At 37.2% G+C, this 22,420-nt stretch overlaps 1 protein-coding gene across 1 annotated transcript in view; it reads right to left on the reverse strand.

The window, feature by feature from the left end:
* The window catches only part of PIAS1 (protein inhibitor of activated STAT 1), a 144,867-nt gene that overhangs the window by 88,822 nt on the left and 33,625 nt on the right, over positions 1–22,420 (reverse strand). Inside the window, exon 2 of the mRNA XM_066272878.1 lies at positions 12,389–12,833. Coding sequence (XP_066128975.1) covers positions 12,389–12,833 — 445 coding nt within the window. The remainder of the gene's footprint in view (positions 1–12,388; positions 12,834–22,420) is intronic.

Here is a 22,420-nt window from a genome sequence, read left to right on the forward strand (position 1 = left end):
TATTTACATAAAAATTAAAACATGCTTTTCTAAGATCTTTGTTCTTTTGGAATGTTTTACAGTGGCTTGATCCATATGGAAAGGATAAAAATCAGCAAAACAGGAACAAGCTAAGGAAGAAAATAATAAAATAAATGATAAATCCTCTATTTTATATCTCTTTTATTCAAGCAATTTTAAAAGAACTTTAAAATTTTACTTAATTTTATCTTTTTCAAAAAACTTTATTTTTCAATTGCAGTTTACATTCAATATTAATTTGTATTAGTTTCAGGTATACAGCATAGTGGTTAGACAACATATACTTTACAAAGTGTTTCCCCTTTTATCACTTTACAAAGTAATATTTCAAGTACCCACCTGGCACTGTACATAGTGATTACAGTATTACTGCCTACATTCCCTATGCAGTACATTAAATCCCTGGGACTACTTTGTGACTACCTATTTATATTTCTTATTCCCTTTACCTTCTATACCCAGCCTCCCAACCCCACCCTCTTTTGGCAACCATCAATCTGTTTTTTTGTATCTGAGTCTGTTTCTGTTTTGTTTGTTCATTTATTTTGCTCTTTAGATACCACATATAAGTATATCATATGCTACTTAGATACCACATAGGAGTAGCATAATATCCTCTAGGTCCATGCTGTCACAACTGGTAAGATTTCATTCTTTTTTTATGGCCAAGTAATAGTCCATTGTTTATATGTACCACCACTTTTTTATCCACTCACCTACTGGTAGGCACTTGGGTTGCCTTCATATCTCAGCTATTGTAAATATCACTGCAATGAACACAGGGGTGCAGATATTCTTTTGAACTGGTGCTTTGGCTTTCTTCAGATATATATCCAGAGTGGAATTGCTGGGTCATAAGACAGTTCCCTTTATTAATATTCTCAGTAAACTACACACCGTTTTCCATAATGGCTGCATCAATCTGTATTCCCAACAGTGCAGATGGTTCCCTTTTCTCTAAATCTTCACCAACATGTTTGCTGATTTACTGATGATAGCTGTTCTGACAGGTATGAGTGGTATCTCATTGTGGTTTTAATTTGCATTTCACCGATTTCAAGCATCTTTTTATATCTATTGGCCATCTGCATGTCCTCTTTGGAGAAGTGTTTATTCAAAGTCCTCTGCCCATATTTTAATTTTTTTTTTTTTTCTGGTGTTCAGTTGGATGAGTTCTTTCTAAATTTTGGATAAGAAGCCCTTATCAGGTGGATCATTGGTGAATAGCTCCTCCCATTCAGTAGGTTGCCTTTTAATTGTTGATTTTCGTTTGATGTAGTCCCACGTTTATTTTTCTTGTTTTCCTTTCCAGATGTATCACAAAAAAATATTGCTAAGATCTCAAATGTCAGATTTTATTGCCTGTGTTTTCTTCTAGGAGTTTTATGGTTTTGAGTCTTACATTTACCGTATTTCCCCATGTATAAGACGTATTATCTTTTGAAAATTTGGGGTGTAAAAACTGGGTGCATCTTATAACGTGGTTGTAGGCGTCGGCCTGGTGTGGAAGTCCCGGATTCAATTCCAGCCAGGGCAACAGGAGAGGCGCCCATCTGCTTCTCCACCCCTCCCCCTCTCCTTATTCTCTGTCTCTCTCTTCCCCTCCCCCAGCCAAGGCTCCATTGGAGCAAAGTTGGCCCAGGCGCTGAGGATGGCTCCATGGCCTCTGCCTCAGGCGCCGGAATGGCTCCTGTTGCAGTGGAGCAATGCTCCAGAGAGGCTGATCATCGCCCCCTGGTGGGCATGTCAGGTGGATCCCAGGCAGGCGCATACGGGAGTCCGTCTGCTCGCCCCCCAACCCCGTTTCTCATTTCAGAAAAAATACAAAAAAAAACAAAAACAAACAAAAAAAACCCAAATTGAGTTCAATAACTTTATGTAATACTTTTTTTTTTCCTCCAAATTTCTGGCCCCAAAATTAAGGTGCATCTTATATATGGGAGCATCTTACACATAGGGAAATATGCTAAGTCTTTAATCTATTTTGAGTTTATTCTTATATATAGTGTAAGAAGGTGGTCTAGTTTCACTGTTTTTGCATATGTCTGTTCAATTTCCCCAAAATCATTTATTAAATAGGTTTTTACCCCACTGTATGTTCTTGCCTCCTTCCCTACTATTTTTAAGGAGACTTACAATTTTCTTTTTCTTTTTTCTTTTTCTTTTTGGTGACAGAGACAGAGAGAAAGGGACAGACAGACAGGATGGGAGAAAGATGAGAAGCATCAATTCTGCATTGCAGCACCTTAGTTACTTTCTCGTGTGTGCCTTGAGTGGGAGGGCTACAGCAGAGGGAGTGACCCTTTGCTCAAGCTAGGGGCCTTGGGCTCAAGCTGGTAAGCCTTGCTCAAACCAAATGAGCCCACGCTCTAGCCAGCAACCTCGGGGTTTCAAACCCGGCCCCCCTTATCCTAGTCCAACACTATCCACTGCACCACCGCCTGGTCAGGCTTCACCTTATTTTTTAAGGTCTCTCTACATCTTAGAAAATATTGTACATTATATTTTTAAGGCAAAAATGGTCTTGCTCCCCCCAAAATATTAGAAAACCATCAGGAAGATTTTTTAGATTAACTACACATAAATGTCATTTAAGCAGAATAAATCTTTACAGAAACCTGAAATCAAGACTGTACTGAAAAAAATTACTTTTTCTTTAAACTGTTTAGGAGTTATGAAAAGCATGTGATTTTTTTTTTTTTTTTTTTTTACTGTATTTTTCTGAAGTGAAAAGCAGGGGGGAGAGATACAGACTCCCGCATGCGCCCGACCAGGATACACCCTCCATGCCCACCAGGGGTCGATGCTTTACCCATCTGGAGCATTGCTCTGTTGCAACCAGAGCCATTCTAGAGCCTGAGGAGGTGGCCAAGGAGCCATCCTAGGCACCCCAGCCAACTTTGCTCCAATGGAGCCTTGGCTGCGGGAGAGGAAGAGAGTGACAGAGAGGAAGGAGAGGGGGAGGGGTGGAGAAGCAGATGGGCGCTTCTCCTGTGTGCCCTGACTGGGAATTGAACATGGGACTGCCACATGCTGGGCCGACACTCTACTGAGCCAACCAGACAGAGCCGAAGTCTATAATTTTAACAAAATATATACATATTTGAGTTTCACCTTTTCTACTCTTTCTATTTTTCTCAACAGTATTGTCTTTTTCAAAGAAACCCTGCCTTTAAGTGATTTCCCCTCTAAACTGCCTTTTCATGATGTCCCTGATGTATGATAGCTTCAATTTCATCATTTTTGCCTCCAGCAATGTTACAGGATTAATGTGCTCAAGGACGCACTTGTTAATCTTTTCTGGTGGTCCAGAGTATCTATACATACAGCTCTCCTCCAACACCATACTTTAAATGAATCAATTTTTTTCCGATCAGTCTTCTTCACTGTTCAACTTTACTTTTATACTCAGGCTTTAAAAAACAAACCAAAAACCTGATGTCTAGAGGTCTAACATATTTATGTAAGTGTATCCATCATTTCCTTTATGATTTCTGAAACTGTATATAAATGTAAATTGCCAACTTTACATTTAAACTTCACCTAGTGGTGAAAAGAAGCACAAAACGCTATTGAGTATGTTATAGATAAGTGATTTCCCCTCTAAACTATATTATATAGTAATGTCAATTTTAAAATTAAAATTTAAGAGCAGAAATATTAAAAAATATACCTCCAAACTAAACACTGAAACAAAATTCTAGGAACTACAGAGAACAAGTAGAGATTATAAATTAAATTTGTTACTTAAAATACAATCCAGCCTTTTTATTTTTACTTACCTTAAAGTTAACTTAATTTTAATACCACATTTAACACCCGCTTCTTTTGCACTGCAATATCCTCATCCTTGGAATATCTAAAGCTTATTTACATTTTAATTTTAATAAATTTAGCAGCAATAGTGTGAAAGAATTAGAATGATTAATCTCCACTGAAAACTACTAGGGTCCTCTGCAAGCACTGCAGTACTGAAGCAGTCCGGCTACAGAAAGGGAATGGGCCCTGGCCAGGTGGCTCAGTGGATAATCATCATCCCCTCTAGGCACTGAGGTTTTGGGTTTGATCCCTGGTCAGTGCACATATGAGAAGCAATAAGTGAGTATGCAACTAAATGGAACTAAGTGGAATGTGAATTCATGCTTCTCTCTCTCTCTCTATCTCAAATCAATGGAGAAATAAAAAATATTTAAAAGGGGAATGGCCTAGGTATCAACAAAATTTCTTAAAGAAACTGATTGCCAAAATTGAATTTTCCCTTTCTTGTACCACTCTACCTGCCCCATGATCACCACAACCAAGTCCTCCAGCTAGCCAGTCTGCAACTCCTATGGTAATTCAATTCTGGTAGAAGACTAAGCCAAAGCAGTACAGAACCCACTGGCAAACTTTGAAATGCACATCTCAATACTACATACACTATTCATTTATCTTTAAATTCTATAACAGTAAAATCTTACATGCTGAGATTTTTTTTTTAATTTTTATTTATTGATTTGAGAGAGAGAAATCAATTTGTTCTACTTATTTATGCATTCCTGGGTTGATTTTTATATGTGCTCTGACCAGGGATCAAACATGCAACTTGGGTATATGGGGACAACACTCTAACCAACTGAGCTAACCAGCTAGGGCATATGTTGGATTTCTTTGTTAAACTGTACTTACTTGCTTCTGAATCTTTAAACTTTCTCATTAAACTCACAATTAAAATTTTTTAATTTTATATTTATAGTTACACCGAAGGGCTCTTTTTTTTTCTTTTTTTGTATTTTTCTGAAGTTGGAAACAGGGAGGCAGTCAGACAGACTCCCGCATGCGCCTGACCGGGATCCACTCCGCATGCCCACCAGGGGCCGATGCTCTGATAAGCCAGAGCCATTCTAGCGCCTGAGGCAGAGGCCATAGAGCCATCCCCAGCGCCTGGGCCATCTTTGCTCCAATGGAGCCTTGGCTGCGGGAGGGGAAGAGAGAGACAGAGAGGAAGGAGAGGGGGAGGGGTGGAGAAGCAGATGGGCACTTCTCCTGTGTGCCATGGCCAGGAATCGAACCCAGGACTCTTGCACGCCAGTCCAATGCTCTACCACTGAGCCAGCCGGCCAGGGCCACCGAAGGGTTCTTTACTGATTCTGTCAAGATTCCTTTCCAACCAAAATGTCTATCATTCTTGGTTTCCAAGATAACACTCAAGGATACAGGCTCCCATTTATTAAAAACACTAAAATCCTTTGGACTCTGGGTCACTATATACATATAAACAGTAATAAAAACTTTAAACTCAGCAGATAAAAAGAATATTATCGGCCAAGGCTCCATTGGAGCAAAGATGGCCTGGGCACTGGGGATGGCTCCTTGGCCTCTGCCCCAGGCGATAGAGTGGCGATAGAGTGGCTCTGGTCGCGGCAGAGCAACGCCCCCTGGTGGGCAGAGCATCGCCCCTGGTGGGCGTGCCGGGTGGATCCCGGTGGGGCGCATGTGGGAGTCTGTCTGTCTCTCCCCGTTTATAGCTTCAGAAAAATACAAAAAAAAAAAAAAAGAATATTATCTACAAAAATAAATGTAGATTTATAAAGAATGGATAGCTTAGATTTTTTCTTGAATGTCAGAAACCAGTGTTGCCAAGAAGTTAGAAAAAAAAATTTCTAGGTAAACAACATGCCTACAGAAAAAATTATGGCTTTTGACTTCCCAAAAGTCAAGTATAGAAGATTGTAACTTCTGTTGAATTGTTAGAACACAAATTTTCTAAAAGCAGAGTAGAATAAATCATAAAACCTTTGAATGCCCTTTCTAATACTTATCAGAGACTGAGTCCTTGAATTTGCATCACCTGATCTCCAAGCACTAGCTACTAGGCAAGTGGAGGAAAGCAAATTCAATTATTAAAAATGAGAGGAGAAGGAAACTATGAAACATAATCCAGTGTCAAAGGAGCCCTTGGCAGAAAACACTGGTTACCAATATTATTAAGATGTAGCAGAAACCTCACCCACACTGTACAAAACAAGATGCATCATTTAACTATTTAGAAGTACTGAAGCATCTGTGGCTTTTTCCAATGGCAAAACTCTGGTTATATGCATATTTTTTTGAAATTCAAACCTTTTCTAAAAATTATTCATACATCCTCCAAGCCTAAGATAATTGTGATTTTTTAAAAATATAGAAATAGTCTACTTAAAAATAATCAACCAGGCCCTGGCCGGTTGGCTCAGCGGTAGAGCGTCGGCCTGGCGTGCGGGACCCGGGTTCAATTTCCGGCCAGGGCACATAGGAGAAGCGCCACTTGCTTCTCCACCCCCACCCCCTCCTTCCTCTCTGTCTCTCTCTTCCCCTCCCGCAGCCAAGGCTCCATTGGAGCAAAGATGGCCCGGGTGCTGGAGTGGCTCTGGTCGTGGCAGAGTGACGCCCCGAGGGGCAGAGCGTCGCCCCCTGGTGGGAGTGCCGGGTGGATCCCGGTCGGGCGCATGCGGGAGTCTGTCTGGCTGTCTCTCCCCGTTTCCAGCTTCAGAAAAAGAAAAAGAAAAAGAAAAGAAAAAAAAAAATATATATATATATATATATAAAATAATAGTAATCAACCAACTTCCTAAAATACCGAGACTATAAAACCAGTACACCTAAGATGTCGGTCGGTCTTCCCTAGAAGTATCTGTATACTGTCTCGCATCAAATTAGAACTACTTGTAACAAAGCTCAGGAATGCAAATACTGTATATAACCCAGACAAAATATATTTATGGTGTTTTACAGAAAAGATTGTTTGCAACTAGAAATCACCTTCCAAGACTTAAAAAAAAGAAAAGTTAAAGAAGTGATCTGTTTAATCACAAATTGAAGAATGACACCCATGTGATCAATTAAAATGTCTCAGTGCTCCAGGTTCTTCAGTCTGTAGCATCCAAATACTTTCCCCAAAAAATGTTAGGACATTTTTAAAATAGGAGAAAAAAATAAGAGATGATCTTTACAGATAATTTCCAATTTTTATGACCATTTTTACTAAAAAAAAAAAAGTTTTTAAAGAGCCTTGTGAATTATTTTATCCTCATTATTTACACTCACTGTCCCCAATGAGAAAAAATTAAACTGTAATAAGTTCTAAAAGAAATACTACAAACATAAAAGTAATTTCTTTACCTCCCTACTTCTCTCAATCTCCCCCTCCCATTAAATCCTTCCAAAAGGTGACAGCTAAATGCTTTAAAAATAGAAAATCAAACAAAAAAACTCAACCATACAAATTATGATCCATGTTGTTCCTCCAAAGAAACCACTTAAGTTATTCTCACATGCAAAAGAACAAATACACTTCTAATTTTATTGTCTTTGAAGAGTTAAATAAGAAAGGTACAAAATAAAATCAGTAAAGCCCTCTTAGCTAACCTCTTAAATGGATTAACTAACTGATGCTTACCAAGAACCAGGTGTTTTATTCTCAAACCTATTTATGCCAGTTGCACTTGTAATTACAAAATGGAAATATTACAAAACCGATTAAATAAAAGTGCTGTCTTTAAAAAACTAAGTTGAATGCTCTACAAAGACCCAATAAAAGCAAGTTGCTTTAAATAAAATGCAATTGAATTAGGTGAATGACAGAAATGATTTTTCCTCCAGTTCTCTGTGTTAAGAAATCTAAAATTGCGAAATCAGCAGTCTCAAAGGAAAGGCCTTGACCTACATCAAAAGATTGGCAAGTGAAAGTACATTAACATGTTTTACATTAAAGATATTTACGTTATTATGTGTCAATTTTATTCATCATTCTTATCATTTAACTACTAGTTCCAAAAAGAGGGAATATTGTATCCTTTAGTAATTAATTAGAGGAACACAATGTAGAACATGAGAAATAACACTCAAAGTCAACAATTATTATTCCTCAATGCAATTATGAGGAATCTCTAATCCATGGATAATGTGGACTTACTCAGATATACTACTTAAAAACCTGAAAAGACATCTCTTGAGAAGACAGAAGTTGTTTTAAATTTGATATAAAACAAACCTGAAGATGACTAACCAAACTCCAACTGAATACAAAGCTGTCTTTTCTCTACATATTAGTCTTTGAAATAATTATCAAATATTTGAAATAATTATAAATATTAAAAATACTTAAAAGAACAATGTTAAAAATGTATTTTCTCTTTGAAAATTTACCCGATTCTAGGAAGACAGAAATAACTATACTTGTAACAAATATAAAACTGAGTATTAATGGATTTGGTTTTTCAATTCTGAATCAAATCAAATACTACATCCTAAAAAATTATTATTCTCTTAGTCATTATAAAAATATTTTATTATCATTATGCTGTATAACACAAGTCAACTTAAACAGTAAAATTCTAAACAATTTCATTATTCTAAATAATGTATTAAAGAATTGAGATGAAATATCCTGCTGCCAAATGGACATTAAGAAAATATTTTAATCCAAAATTATTATCCATTTGAGTTTCATAATTCCATAGCTCACCAGCACCAAAAGTGAGGCTGCTGTCAGAGAAAAGGGGCCTTGTTGACAAGTTCAGGGGGTTAGCCTGGGACTAGCTGCTGCTTGTCCATCGCTCCCCAGGTTGCAACTCTCATGGGGCCTATGTAAATGATATTTCAAAATACATTTTAACACATGGTGCTCAATATACTGGAAGATTAAAATTTTTCTGTGCCCCACTATTTATATGAGTCAATAATATACTTCTCACAAAAATTAGGGGATATTTAAAATAAATATGAAGCTATAAAATATCCCCTAACTAAGATCCTGCTGGGTTAAGTCAGTATTTGAGAGTCTCTTCCTCATTAAAACAAAAGCAGAAATACACACACACACACACACACACACACACACACACACACACACAATAATGAATGACTAGAGGAACATAATAGATACATTCTAAAATTTTTTCTCTAATGTAGTGTCTATGGATTCTATATTAAATATATATCTTTATAATTACAGAAATTATTTTAAAATAGAATATATTAAATACCCAAGTCATCAACTAACCATATATATCAGAGTGGGGATGGAAACAATAAAGGAAAAGATATAACTTTTTTCCCTACTCTATTTTCCATCCTTATCATAAGCTACTGTTTGATATAGTATGCCTCAGTTGTATTTAGATGATAAAATGGTTAAAATTAACTAAATTATAGCAAAAGAATATTGTATTTAAATGAATTGGAGAGCTAATAAATGTTTACTGAACAACTACCATGTAACAGATTCATAACTAGCTATTATGGGAATATACAAATGAATACAGCAGAGCCCTTACCATTTTGAGAAACTAACAATGTTATAAGAGGACTCAGGAAAGTGAAATCGATTCTGGATGAGGGAGGAATAGACAGAAAAAGTAGGTAATCTTAGAAAGATTAACGGTAACGGTTTTAAGGAGCATTTGAAATGGGGCTCATAAACAGATTTCAATACCAATAGGCAAAAATACACAGTAAATCAAGCATTTTACTTTACAACAACCTTTACTTCTTATCTCCTAATTTTTCCAGTTAACTATGGACAATGAAAAAAATTCTCTTTAATATGTGGTTCCAAAACAAATAAAGACCTTAAAAGTACTTTGAAATTAAAGAAATAAAAATAAAATGAGTATAAGAATGGATAAAAAGTATCTAATAAAATGGGAAATAAAAAACAATTATTTTGATTTTTTTAGAAATATGAACCACGCATAACATTCAGCTTACATCAGATCATCTAAAATGTTTAAATCTAGTACTTAATGCCAAAATGGAAGGGAAAAAATGAAAAATTAAATTTACCCGTCACATTCTAGACTTGAGTGATAATCATAATCCGTTATGAACTATTTGCTTCTAATATCATTTTAAGGGAAAAATCAAGATGTTTACCCATTACTATTACACATTAAAAAGTTCATAAAGATAGATATAGCCTGCAGTATCAAAGAAATAAGATATAAATTATGATATACTAAATTACAACACCTGAAGAGACAATTAGAAATAAACATATTCAAGCAAGGTACCCCAGTAAAATAAAAATAATTTAAAATTTTCTTAAGTTTAATTAAGAATATTATTCAACATAACCATAACGTGTATCCAGTCTATATTTCTACTCTCCATAACAAAATTTAGACACATATGTAAACAACATCCATTTATACTGGTACTTGTAAATTAAATTCGTGAAAATGAAAATAGCAAGCTATATTAAGACTAGCAAAAAATTTGAGAGCTAGGAATCAAGCCAAATAAACGCCACCAACATTTTTTTCCTTTAAATACATGATTTCATTGCAACATGTTTTTGGCAGCAACCCAATGGAAATTTTTGTCTTTTAATAAAGGACTTCTTTAAATCATGGAATAATATACAGTCTTCAATAAGAAATGAGCTAGGCCCTGACTGGTTTGCTCAGTGGTAGAGCGTTGGCCTGGCGTGCAGGAGTCCTGGGTTCGATTCCTGGCCAGGGCACACAGGAGAAGCGCTCATCTGCTTCCACCCCTCCCCCCCTCCTCCCTCTCTGTCTCTCTCTTCCCCTCCAAGGCTCCATTGGAGCAAAGATGGTCCCGGCGCTGAGGATGGCTCTGTGGCCTCTGCCTCAGGTGCTAGAATGGCTCTGGATGCAACAGAGCGAAGCCCCGGAGGGGCAGAGCATCGCCCCCTGGTGGGCATGCTGGGTGGATCCCAGTCAGGCGCATGCGGGCGTCTGTCTGCCTCCCGGTTTCCAGCTTCGGAAAAATGCAAAAAAAAGAAATGAGCTAGTATATACATGCTCACATATGTACATATACACACCATACATAAATGTGTGTATATATATGGCCTTATATATGAGAAAAACAAAAAGAGATGCCTATGATTACGGGGGGAAAAGACATGCCCCAGAATACTATGTATGATTCCTTCTTGAAAAACAAGAAACATAATTTGTTTCTCTATATCTTCTAAACTGCTAATGAGGAAGGGACTTTGGCACTTTCATGTTTTATAATGAGCACGTATAAATTTTGTAAGTATACAAGAAGTTCTCAAAAAACTATTAAGTTTTCTTGTTACGGCCATTTTAAAAATAAAATGTGATATAAAATTCATGTTGTCTGAAAACGACTGGAAGCAATAAATGAATATACAACTAAATGGGAACAACTAAATATGACAATGACCTGATGCTTCTCTCTCTCTCTCTCTCTCTCCCTCCCTCCCCCTCTACTTCCTCTCTCTCTCTCTCTCTCAAATCAATGGAAAAAGTTTTTTAAATGACCTAGAAAAATGATTCCTATAATCTTGATTTATTCAGGTAAATTCTACAAAGCATAATTAAAAACAAGCATTTCCCAGTTCAAAGAATTTCGGTAAATGTTCTCAAAATTCAACACTCAACAATCCTCCAAACTGAAATGTTTAATTATTTGTAACAGGGGTCAGCAAACTTTTTCTGTAAAGGCTAGACAGCAAATATTTTAGGTTTTGAAGAAATACATGGTCTCTGTTGCATATTCTCTTTTTTCTTTTTAATAACTCTTTAGAAATATATATATTTTTTAATTCTTAATTCAGATCTACAAAAAAAAAGGGCAGCAGGTTTTATTTGCCTTTCTGACTATAGTTTACCAACCACTGATTTATAACAAGCATGCATCTAGAAATCTAACATTTAAATAAATTACACCAAAGGTCACAATAGGGTCAATTTTGTTCTTCATTAAATAAAGGTTGCACTATAGCAATTAAAATTATAAGTTAATAAATTAAATTCTATTAATATACTAGACATTAAGCAAATGATGATAAAACACAGTAAATAAAATTTCAAATATTTGGATTATATAACCATGATCATGTATACACCTGCAGAGCACATATATACACCTTCAAAAGTCAGCTGAAACTGAAATACTACACATCAAAGTTCAAATCTCCTTTTATAATAAATAAAACCATTGACTCAGACTCATTTAAATAATCCAAACTAGCAAGTCATTAGTTTTAGATGTCATCAACACTTGAAAATTAAGAACTGAATTCAGAGGCTGGTAATAATTACTGGATTTTAATTTTTTAATCTGTAAGGGTTATAATAAAATATTAATTAACAATCTAAAATATGCATCCCAAGTTTAGAGTCTTGAAAATGTTTTAATATTCACTGTCAGCAACCACCACTAAAATTTGACTATACTTTTGTCTAAAAGATAGCTTTTATACATTTGAGTCTAAAATTGAAAGATTCTTATCATCTGGATGTTATTACCAAATGTAGATTTATTATGAATAATCAACTGGGTCAAATCCAAACTCTAAAATGAAAATGTATTCCCCAAAAGTAACCAAATAACCATTATAGAATAATCTTACCTAGACTTGTGGGTTTTATCAGTTCATCCAGTAAATCATAAAATGGTAATTTTTGAAGTTTTATATCCGGATGGACTGGATGAAGAGCTGATGTAAGGTGTGGGAGTTCCAGTTCATGTTTAGGTCCCAGAAGAGAAACAGGAAGCAACGGTGATGATGCAGGGTGACCATCGTAAGTGAGTTGTGGAATGGTAGATGGAGACAAAGTTGCTGGCATAGGACCTGAATGTACACTGGGGATGGACAAGTCCGCGGGCGTCATGATTTTCTGGGGGAACCTCCGCCTATAGAGTTCTTTAATTTTCATTTGTACAGCGGGACTGCAGCCAGCCTTTAGCAAATGTAGGGCTTTTGTGAGAAGTTCGTGTTTGCGTCCGTGCTTGTTTCTCCCAGCGTAGCCCAATAGTACTTGAAGTTCAGAAACTCTAAGGCTCATAACCATTTGCTTAGAGACAAAACAAAATGTAAAACATTAGTATGTACTCTAAGAATATAATTAACAATATTAAACAATACTTTATTATAATGCTTTCTCCTTATCATTTGTTTAGAAAACAATTCATTTACAGTCAATTCTAGTTATTTCATACTTAGTTTAATCACTTAACGTAAGTAACCAAAGAAAATTAATATTCAGCCTGACCTGTGGTGGCACAATGGATAAAGTGTCAAGCTGGAATGCTGAGGCCCCCAATTTGAAACCCTGGGTTTGCCTAGTCAAGGCACATATGAGAAGCAACAAGTTGATGCGTCCCATTCTTCCCCCTCCCCTCTCTAAAATTAATAAATGAAATATTAAAAAAGAATTAATATTCATAAATTCACTGACTTCTACACAGGGTTATGAAAGATCTTAAGATTAACCATATCTCAACTCATCCTACTGTCTTGATGAAACTGTCAGGTATTTATCAAGCAATTACTGGGTCTCCAGGAGAATGCTGAGTGTTGCGTGGATGACAAAAGATACTTATGAATCCTCAAGAGCATTTGTTTTCTTGGAGAAAATTATGTAAGTTCGTATATATGAAACATATAAACAGCCCTTCTTCAAACACCAGATGTATGCAGGATATAAATAACATATCATCAAGTATTACACTCTATATTAATTCTGGAATTTGTAGGACTTAAAAACTACAGCTTTTTTGACCTATTGTATGCCAAATACATTATATGCCACATAGGCTGTCACTAAATCTTTTCAACTCCACAAGGTGTTCTTTACATATGAAGTAACTAGTTAAGAAACGTTAAATAGGCCCTGGCTGGTTTGCTCAGTGGTAGAGCGTCTGAGCATCGGTCCAGTTTGTGGATGTCCTGGGTTTGATTCCCAGTCAGGGAACACAGAAGATGTGCCCATCTGCTTCTCCACCCTTCCCCTCTCCCTTCTATCTCTCTCTTCCCCTCCAGCAGCCAAGGCTCCACTGAAGCAGTTGGCCCGGGTAATGATGGCTCCATGGCCTCTGCCTCAAGCGCGAAAGCGGATCCAGTTGCAACCGAGCAACACCGCAGATGGGTAGAGCATCGCCCCCTAGTGGGTTTGCCCACTGAATCCTGGTTGGGCACATGGGGGAGCCTGTCTCTCTGCCTTCCCACTTCTCACTTAAGAAATACCACAAAAAAAAAAAAAAGGCTAAATAAGTTAAATAACTTATCTAAGGCTCAGAGCCACTAAGTAGCAGTCAGTATTCAAACACAGTTATGTATGATTCTAAAGCCCATGCTCTTTCCACTAAACCACTAGGAAAAGGATGGAGCTAGAAACATTGCTGAGGCACACCACTGGCAAGGCCAGGCTAGAAAGTCCAGGTGTTCAATCCACATGCCATAATGTGTAAGGCTACATACAGTAAAGAAATCGATCTAACTTTGTTTTAACCCTGTGTTCCCAAACTGATTTGGTTATTGTTTCTCCTTATCCGCTAACTGCTAAGAGACTGTCAACAAGATATGTCCATCTATACAAACCCTCTCATTTTAATGTGGAGGAAAATGGAATCCAAAAAGAAGAAATGGCTTACCCAATTATCATATATCTATTAAGAGCAAAATCCTGACTTTACCACCACTGACAGGGAGGTTTAGGAGGGAAGACACATGCAAGCTTACTGTTTGCTGCCTCCCCAACTATTTTATAGCCTCAACTCATACTAAATACCAATACACAAAAGCTAAACTGCCTTCCTTAATTACCCACCTCTCCCCGAGAGGATAGCCTCCTCAACCAATCCTCTAGAACAGCGGTTCTCAACCTGTGGGTCGCGACCCCAGCGGGGTCGCCTAAAGCCATCGGAAAATACATAATGCATATCAGGTATTTACATTCCGAATCATAACTGTAGCAAAATTACAGTTATGAAGTAGCCACCAAAATTATTTTTTGGTCTGGGGTCACTGCAACATGAGGAACTTGTATTGCGGGGTCACAGCATTAGAAGGGTTGAGAACCACTGCTCTAGAAGTTCTTTACGGATTGCAAAACAAAGTAAAAAATAAAGTACTGACAAAAAGAGTATATAAAGGGCTTTATAAGCAATATGGCTGTTTAATCAAAGAAATATGAGCCTTTCTCCTATTTCTCTGGCCTGGAAAATGCTTTTGTTTCTTCCAAGTCCAGCTTCTGTCCATTAGGCCTGGCAGAATTAATGACTCTCTCCTTGTTACTTTTACTGACCATTTTCCTATATTTATTTTAGCGCTTATCTTGCTGTATTATAATTTTCTGTTTAAACAAGTGATACCATGACCAGACTGAGGTCTGCTAGGGCAACAAGGTAATGTAATCCTCAACATCTAAGACTAGGACCAACAACAGTAGAAACTCTTTAAACACCTTGGAGGACTGGGAAGGAAGGGACAGGGAAGGGAGAAAGAGGGGGAAGGAATGGGGAGGAAGTCAAATCAAAATAAAGGATGGGAGTAGAATCTACAGCAATAAGTTTTACATGTAACTGTAACATAAATGCAAATATACTCCCAAACCCTTATGTTCTAGAAAGCATGCAAAGATAGAGTGTAGATTTGGGGTGTATTTATAACCAAAGTCTACCCAATGCCTGTGTTTCTCTTTTAAGATGTCATCAGAAATCAAATTATTAATATGTCAGCAAAGTATCAATTTTTCAAAACTATATATTCAATGTCAAGTACAAAATAGTGTAAAGATTTTTATTCTTTATTTTAAAATGAACAGGGACTTCCACAGAAGGGCAATATATTAATAAGTAAGTCTCTGCTTTTATTTTATTTTATTTTTATTTAGTAAGAGAAGGAGAGGCAGAGACAAGACTCCTGCATGTGACCCAACCGGGATCCACCTGGCAAGCCCACTAGGGAGAGATGCTCTGTCCATCTGGGGTCCTTGCTCCATTGCAACAGGAGCCATTTTTTAGTGCCTGAAGTAGAAGCCAAGGAGCCATCTTCAGTGCCTGGGGCCAAGTCACTCCAATCAAGCCATGGCTGCAGAAGGAGAAAAGAGAAAGAGAGAGAAAGAAGCGAGAGGGGGAGGAGTGGAGAAGCAGACGGGTGCTTCTCCTGTGTGCTGTGACTGGGAATCAAACCCAGAACATCCACACACCAGGCCAACACTCTACCACTGAGCCAACTTGCCAGGACTAGTCTCTGCTTTTAAAGAAGCTGTAACATGAATTATGCTGCGAAGATTATAGGTTAAAAATAAGTTTACCTTGGCATTGGTCAAATGTACTTCTTTTTACAGGGAAAACCATTAATTTTAGAAAGAGTATCTCGCCATTTCAGTTCAACTGCATCCCCTCTCCTAAGTCAAACAAAAACTGAAATTCAGTGAACTATCTTAAACTCTTCGTTGATGACAGCTTTTGTCCTTATTCTGTTGGTATATAGGATTTAAATGCAGGACATGTATATTATTGTTCTACTTTTATGGAAGAACACACTGACAATTCACATAAAATCTCGTTTGACAGTCAAAAAATGTTAATTACAGAAGTATAGTTTTTGTTTTCACAGTATGCATAATTAAGCATCATAATTTTGAGGTAGATATTGTCCTCATTTCCCAGATGGGAAAGCTGAGGCCTAGGGAAGGTTAAGAAATTTGTTGAAGAAAGCGAACTAAATGGGAAATGATATTTTCAAACAACAGCTCAGATAAGGGCCTAATATCCAAAATATACAAAGAACTCATAAAACTCAACAAACAAACAAACAATCCAATAAAAAAATGGGAAGAGGACATGAACAGACACTTCTCCCAGGAAGAAATACAAATGGCCAACAGATATATGAAAAGATGCTCATCTTCTTTAGTTATTAGAGAAATGCAAATCAAAACTGCAATGAGATACCACCTCACACCTGTTAGATTAGCTATTATTAACAAGACAGGTAATTGCAAATGTTGGAGAGACTGTGGAGAAAAAGGAACCCTCATACACTGTTGGTGGGAATGTAAAGTAGTACAACCATTATGGAAGAAAGTATGGTGGTTCCTCAAAAAACTGAAAATAGAACTACCTTATGACCCAGCAATCCCTCTACTGGGTATATACCCCAAAAACTCAGAAACATTGATACGTAAAGACACATGCAGCCCCTTGTTCATTGCAGCATTGTTCACAGTGGCCAGGACATGGAAACAACCAAAAAGCCAGTGAATAGATAACTGGATAAAGAAGATGTGGCACATATACACTATGGAATACTACTCAGCCATAAGAAATGATGACATCGGATCATTTACAGCAAAATGGTGGGATCTTGATAACATGATACGAAGTGAAATAAGTAAATCAGAAAAAAACAGGAACTGCATTATTCCATACATAGGTGGGACATAAAAGTGAAACTAAGAGACATTGATAAGAGTGTGGTGGTTACGGGGGGGAGGGGGGAAATGGAGAGGGAAAGGGGGAGGGGGAGGGGCACAAAGAAAACTAGATAGAAGGTGACAGAGGACAATCTGACTTTGGGTGATGGGTATGCAACATAATTGAACGACAAGATAACCTGGACTTGTTATCTTTGAATATATGTATCCTGATTTATTGATGTCGCCCCATTAAAAAAATAAAATTAAAAAAAAATAAAGAAACTGCAATAATCTAAAAAAAAATAAATTTGTTGAATGTTGCAAAACTAGTTCTACTTTCATACTATGATACTGTTTTTTAGAGGAAACAAACCACATGCCTTCTAATTAGGGAACAGAAAAACCTTTTAACAAGACTAATTTATTTAACATTCAATCTCCGGTTGGCTCAGCAGTAGAGCATCAGCGGGTGTATGGAAGTCCTGGGTTTGATTCCCAGTCAGGGCACACAGAAGAAGTGACCATTTCCACCCCTACCCCTTCTCTCCCCCCCCCTCCTCCCACAGCCATGGCTCAAATGGTTCAAGCAAGCTGGCCCTGGGCCCTGAGGATGGCTACATAGCCTTGCTTCAGGCGCTAAAATAGCTCAGTTGCTGAGCAACAGAGCAGTGGCCCCAGATGGGCAGAGCATCCCCCAGGTAGGGGACTTGCCAGGTGGATCCTGGTCGGAGCATATGTGGGAGTCTGTCTCTCTCTGCCTTCCCACCTCTCAATTTAAAAAAAAAACAACAGAAACAAAAAAACATTCAATATCCATTTCAAGCTTCAATGTTTTGGCCTTTAAAAAAATTGGTGGTGCCCTGGCCAGCTAACTTAACGGTAAAGTCTTGACCCAGCATGTGGAAGTCCAGGGTTCGATTCCTGGCCACTGCACACAGGAGAAGCGCCCATCTGCTCCTCCACCCTTCCCCCTCTGCTTTCTATCTCTCTCTTCCCCTGCCACAGCCAAGGCTCCATCTGCTCCTCCACCCTTCCCCCTCTACTTTCTATCTCTCTCTTCCCCTGCCACAGCCAAGGCTCCATTGGAGCAAAAGTTGGCCCAGGTCCTGAGGATGGCTTCATGGCCTCCACCTCAGGTGCCAGAATGGCTCTGGCTGCAATGGAGCAAAGCCCCAGATGTGCAGGCATCACCCCCTGGTGGGCATGCCAGGTGGATGCTGGTTGGGCGCATACAGGAGTCTGTCTCCCTGCCTCCCTGCCTCCCTGCTTCTTACTTCAGAAAAATACAAATAAATAAATGAATTGGTGGTTAAGAAAAGAATGCAACTAGATTCAAAATTAGCCATTGCAACTTATAATCAGGTATACTGAAATATGAGGTGCTAGCTATTGTTATTACTGGAGCAGTTGTTGCATACTCTTAAGGACTATAATAAGCATGCAGTATTTTTAAAAACTAAATAAAAGGGAGTGGGGTAACACAAACATCTGAAGCATCACGCCATTGAATTTCTGAGAAACGTGAAGTAGTCAAATGTAAAGTGATGACAACACAGAGGAAATCTAAACATATTTGAGATGTTAGATTGTCAGTGTTTACATTACTATAGCTGTAAATAATATTCGCAGCTAAGCCAAAAGTTTATCATCATTACTCTTCATATGTTATTTGTATGAACCTATTTTCCTTATAGGTAATAACTGCACTATTTCTGCATTTGGTTTTCTAATTCATCTGCAAATTCTTGCTGAAAGTATAACTTTCTTCTCAACATATTCAAATATATCCAGGTAAATCTCTGTTTTAATTTTTTTCTTATATACCTCCTGTACCCCTCCATTAGCTTCCACTTGGACAGCTTGCTTTCTAAGCCTGGTACACAACTATAGTCACAGAAGTTCCCTTTAACTTACCCTGTTAATTCCCTTGTCTCTCTCCCACAGTGGATCCCCTTCTTACTTTGATCTCACTTCTTTATTGGTTCTCTCCTTTTAGTAGGGTTTTCTGCCTAGTTCCTGAGAGTGGGGTATGGGAAGTAAAATTTTCTTTATTCCTTACATTGTCTAAAAATATCTTCTCCACTTACCAACACTTGATAACTGAAATTGACTCAGTATAGAATTCTAGGCAGGAAAACATGTCCTGCCCAAATTCTGAAGGGCTTTCTGCATTGTCCTCTAACTTCCAGTGTTGCTGTTAAGAAGCTTAGCACGACTCTGATCCCCAATCCTTCATGGCTACCTGTATATCTCCCTCAGGAAGCTTACAGAAGCTTCTCTTTATGTGCTCTGATGGTTATTTTGTTTTTGTATTTCAATAGTTTGAAATGATAATTGCTGAGTCCTTTAGAGATTCATGTCCTTCAGTTCTGAGAAGACTGTTTAGAATAATCTTCCTTAGACCTTTTTCTACTTTCTCCTGTGTCTATTATAAGGCTCCTTGACTTAACTCTTGATAAACTCATCATAAATTGAAAATATTTTAAGTCAAAAATGCATTCAATACACCTAATCTACTGAACATCATAGCTTAGCCCAAACTACCTTAACTATGATCAGTGGCCAGTTGGCTCAGTGGTAAAGCATCAACCAGGCATGTAGAAGTCCTGGGTTTGATTCCCAATCAAGGCACAAAGGAGAAATGACCGTCTGCTTCTCTACCTCTCCCCCTCCCTATTCTCTCTCTCTCTTTCTCTTCTCCTCCTGCAGCCATGGCTCCATTGATTTCAGAGCATTGGCTCTGGGTGCTGAGCATGCTCAATGGAGCCTTGCTTCAGGTGCTAAAAATAGCTTGGTTGTGAGCATGGGCCTTAAGGGTCGCTGTGGCTAGAAGGATCCCTGATGGGATGCATCTGGGAATCTATCTCCCCTTTTATCACTTAAAAAAAAATGCTCATAAGTCGAAGCATCCTAAGTCAGGAACCATCTGTATGTAGATGGCCTTCCTAGACTGATTTTCTAATTTTCCTTTACTCTATTTTTTCCCCTTGCATTTTATAGCTCTTTTACCTCTATTTTCTGGAAGATCTCAACTTTATCTTCTAACTCTTCTATTAATTTTTCATTTCTATGAGCTCTTTTCAGTTTGCCGCATATTTTTCTTTTCTCTTTTCCCTGCATCTTGTTCTTATTTTTCATAGAATGTACTCTCTTTTCTCTCTGAGGCTATAAATTAGGTGTTTGACGTTTTTGTTGTTTTCTGCTCCCTGCACTCTCTTAACCTTCTTTTTTGCTATTTGCTTTGGTCTCTACCTTTCATGCTTGATGTCTTTCCCCAAATGAGAGAGAATCCTTGGCTGTACATTTTATACTATTTAAGAGTAAGACAATAAAAAGCTGATTAGAAGATCTGTGTAAGTGAGCAGATCACGGTACCTCATTCTACAAAAATCAGGCAGGAACCTAGCTATTTTGAGGATTCCTTTATTTCATTTGTCTGATCACTTTTGACAGAAAGGTATACTCTGATCACCTTTTTTGGCAGTATAAGGCTGGTTCCCAATGTTCTCAGGGCAGAGTAGGTGAATAGGAGATGGTTATAATTCAATAAGACATTTCATTTAATCTCCTTTTCATATATGTAAAATTTTACAATTACACACATATGTATATTTATACACATATGAGAACTCTATTCCAACTACAGAGGCAGGAAACACATTCTGAGATGGTAACTACAAATCAATATTCAAGCAATATTAGCAAGTATTGTAGACAGAGTACTTCTGCAATTAAAGTACTGGTTTTATTGTCTCATTAACTATGAGCTTACATTAGCAAAGGTCTTATCGAAATTTTAAGTAAGAATCAGGTACTTCCTGTAAAACAACATAATTACTCTAATTCACACATCCCACTGCAGTGATTTAAAGGATAAGTTATAAAACAGACTTTATATTCTGAATCTTTATCTGGTTTCAATTTATAGCCAATTATAAACCAAAATGAATCCTAAAGATAGACAAAACAGGTATCTAACAATGTCATAATATTTCACTTTTACTTTCTATCTACAAAAGCAAAGAAACTGTCAAAAAATTCTACAATTTCATACACTAAAGCCTGTACTACAGTACAACAAACATATTTAACTCATTATTTTCAAAGTCAGATTCTTCAGTCAATGAAACTGACTTCTAGATCAGTTCAAATTCTATTTAAAATAGTTAACAAGCAGCTGTTAGATTAGTGAGTGATTTCTCAACATTGGCCAGTTCAACCAGAAAACCTAGTTAGACAGTTTCTACTAAAGTAGCAAATCAAGTTGGTTACATACTTCTCCATAATCTTGTTCCACCCAATTTCTCTTTTATTTTTTCTTCAATATAAGATGACTGAAAAATAACCTGTTGTTTCAACCCCACTCACTAGCTGATCATCCTCCTCATCTGTTAGTCTATTCCATCATACTGGTGGCTTGTAGTTCTTACATATGACAATATGGAGACTGCATTCTCCTTCAAGCAAAGTACAAATCTAACATTCTGCTGAAATGGTGTACCATGGCCTCAATTTTTTGATAATTTAAATACTACCTCCCCTCATAAACTATCACATCTCATGAAACATATAGATATATCCCTTCAAAAAACTCCTTCTAGGTGATAATTTAAAAACTAAAAGTAACAAGCCCAACTCAAAGCATTTTAAAATTTGGAAAAGTATTTTTTAATAAAAAACAAAGTTTAACTTTCTAAATTTTAGAGTTTAAAATTCTATCACATTGCCAAACTTCTCACACAGAGGGAGAAAAATATGACTTTTATTTCAGTAAAAAGCTGCTCTGCAAACAGATGTTCAATAAATGTTTTTTGGATCAAGGCATAGGTCCTAAATGAGTATGCAGAAAAAGGAAATATAGGAACAATGAACACATAAAGATATGCTAATCTTCAGAGACAGAAACACATAATCATCAGAGTAATTCAATTCTCAAGTTACTGAACTCCTACTATGTGCTATGTATAATATATAATATACTAGTACATATAAAATCTGTAATCTAGTACTGATGGCCACTAACTGACTAAATCATAATCCAGGATCTGTTTTCTCACTTCAGAAAATGAGAAATTAACTAGAGGCTCTCCACCATTCCTTTAAAATTTCAAAATTCTCTAATGCTGTAACTCTATTAAATGAACTCTTCTCAGTTTTCTACTCTTCATAGATAAAGAAATACAAACAATTCAAATAATGAAAAAAATTATTTTTGCTAGAGAGACAGACAGGGAGGG

Source organism: Saccopteryx bilineata, chromosome 4 (assembly GCF_036850765.1).
Source record: "Saccopteryx bilineata isolate mSacBil1 chromosome 4, mSacBil1_pri_phased_curated, whole genome shotgun sequence".
Lineage (NCBI taxonomy): Eukaryota > Metazoa > Chordata > Mammalia > Chiroptera > Emballonuridae > Saccopteryx > Saccopteryx bilineata.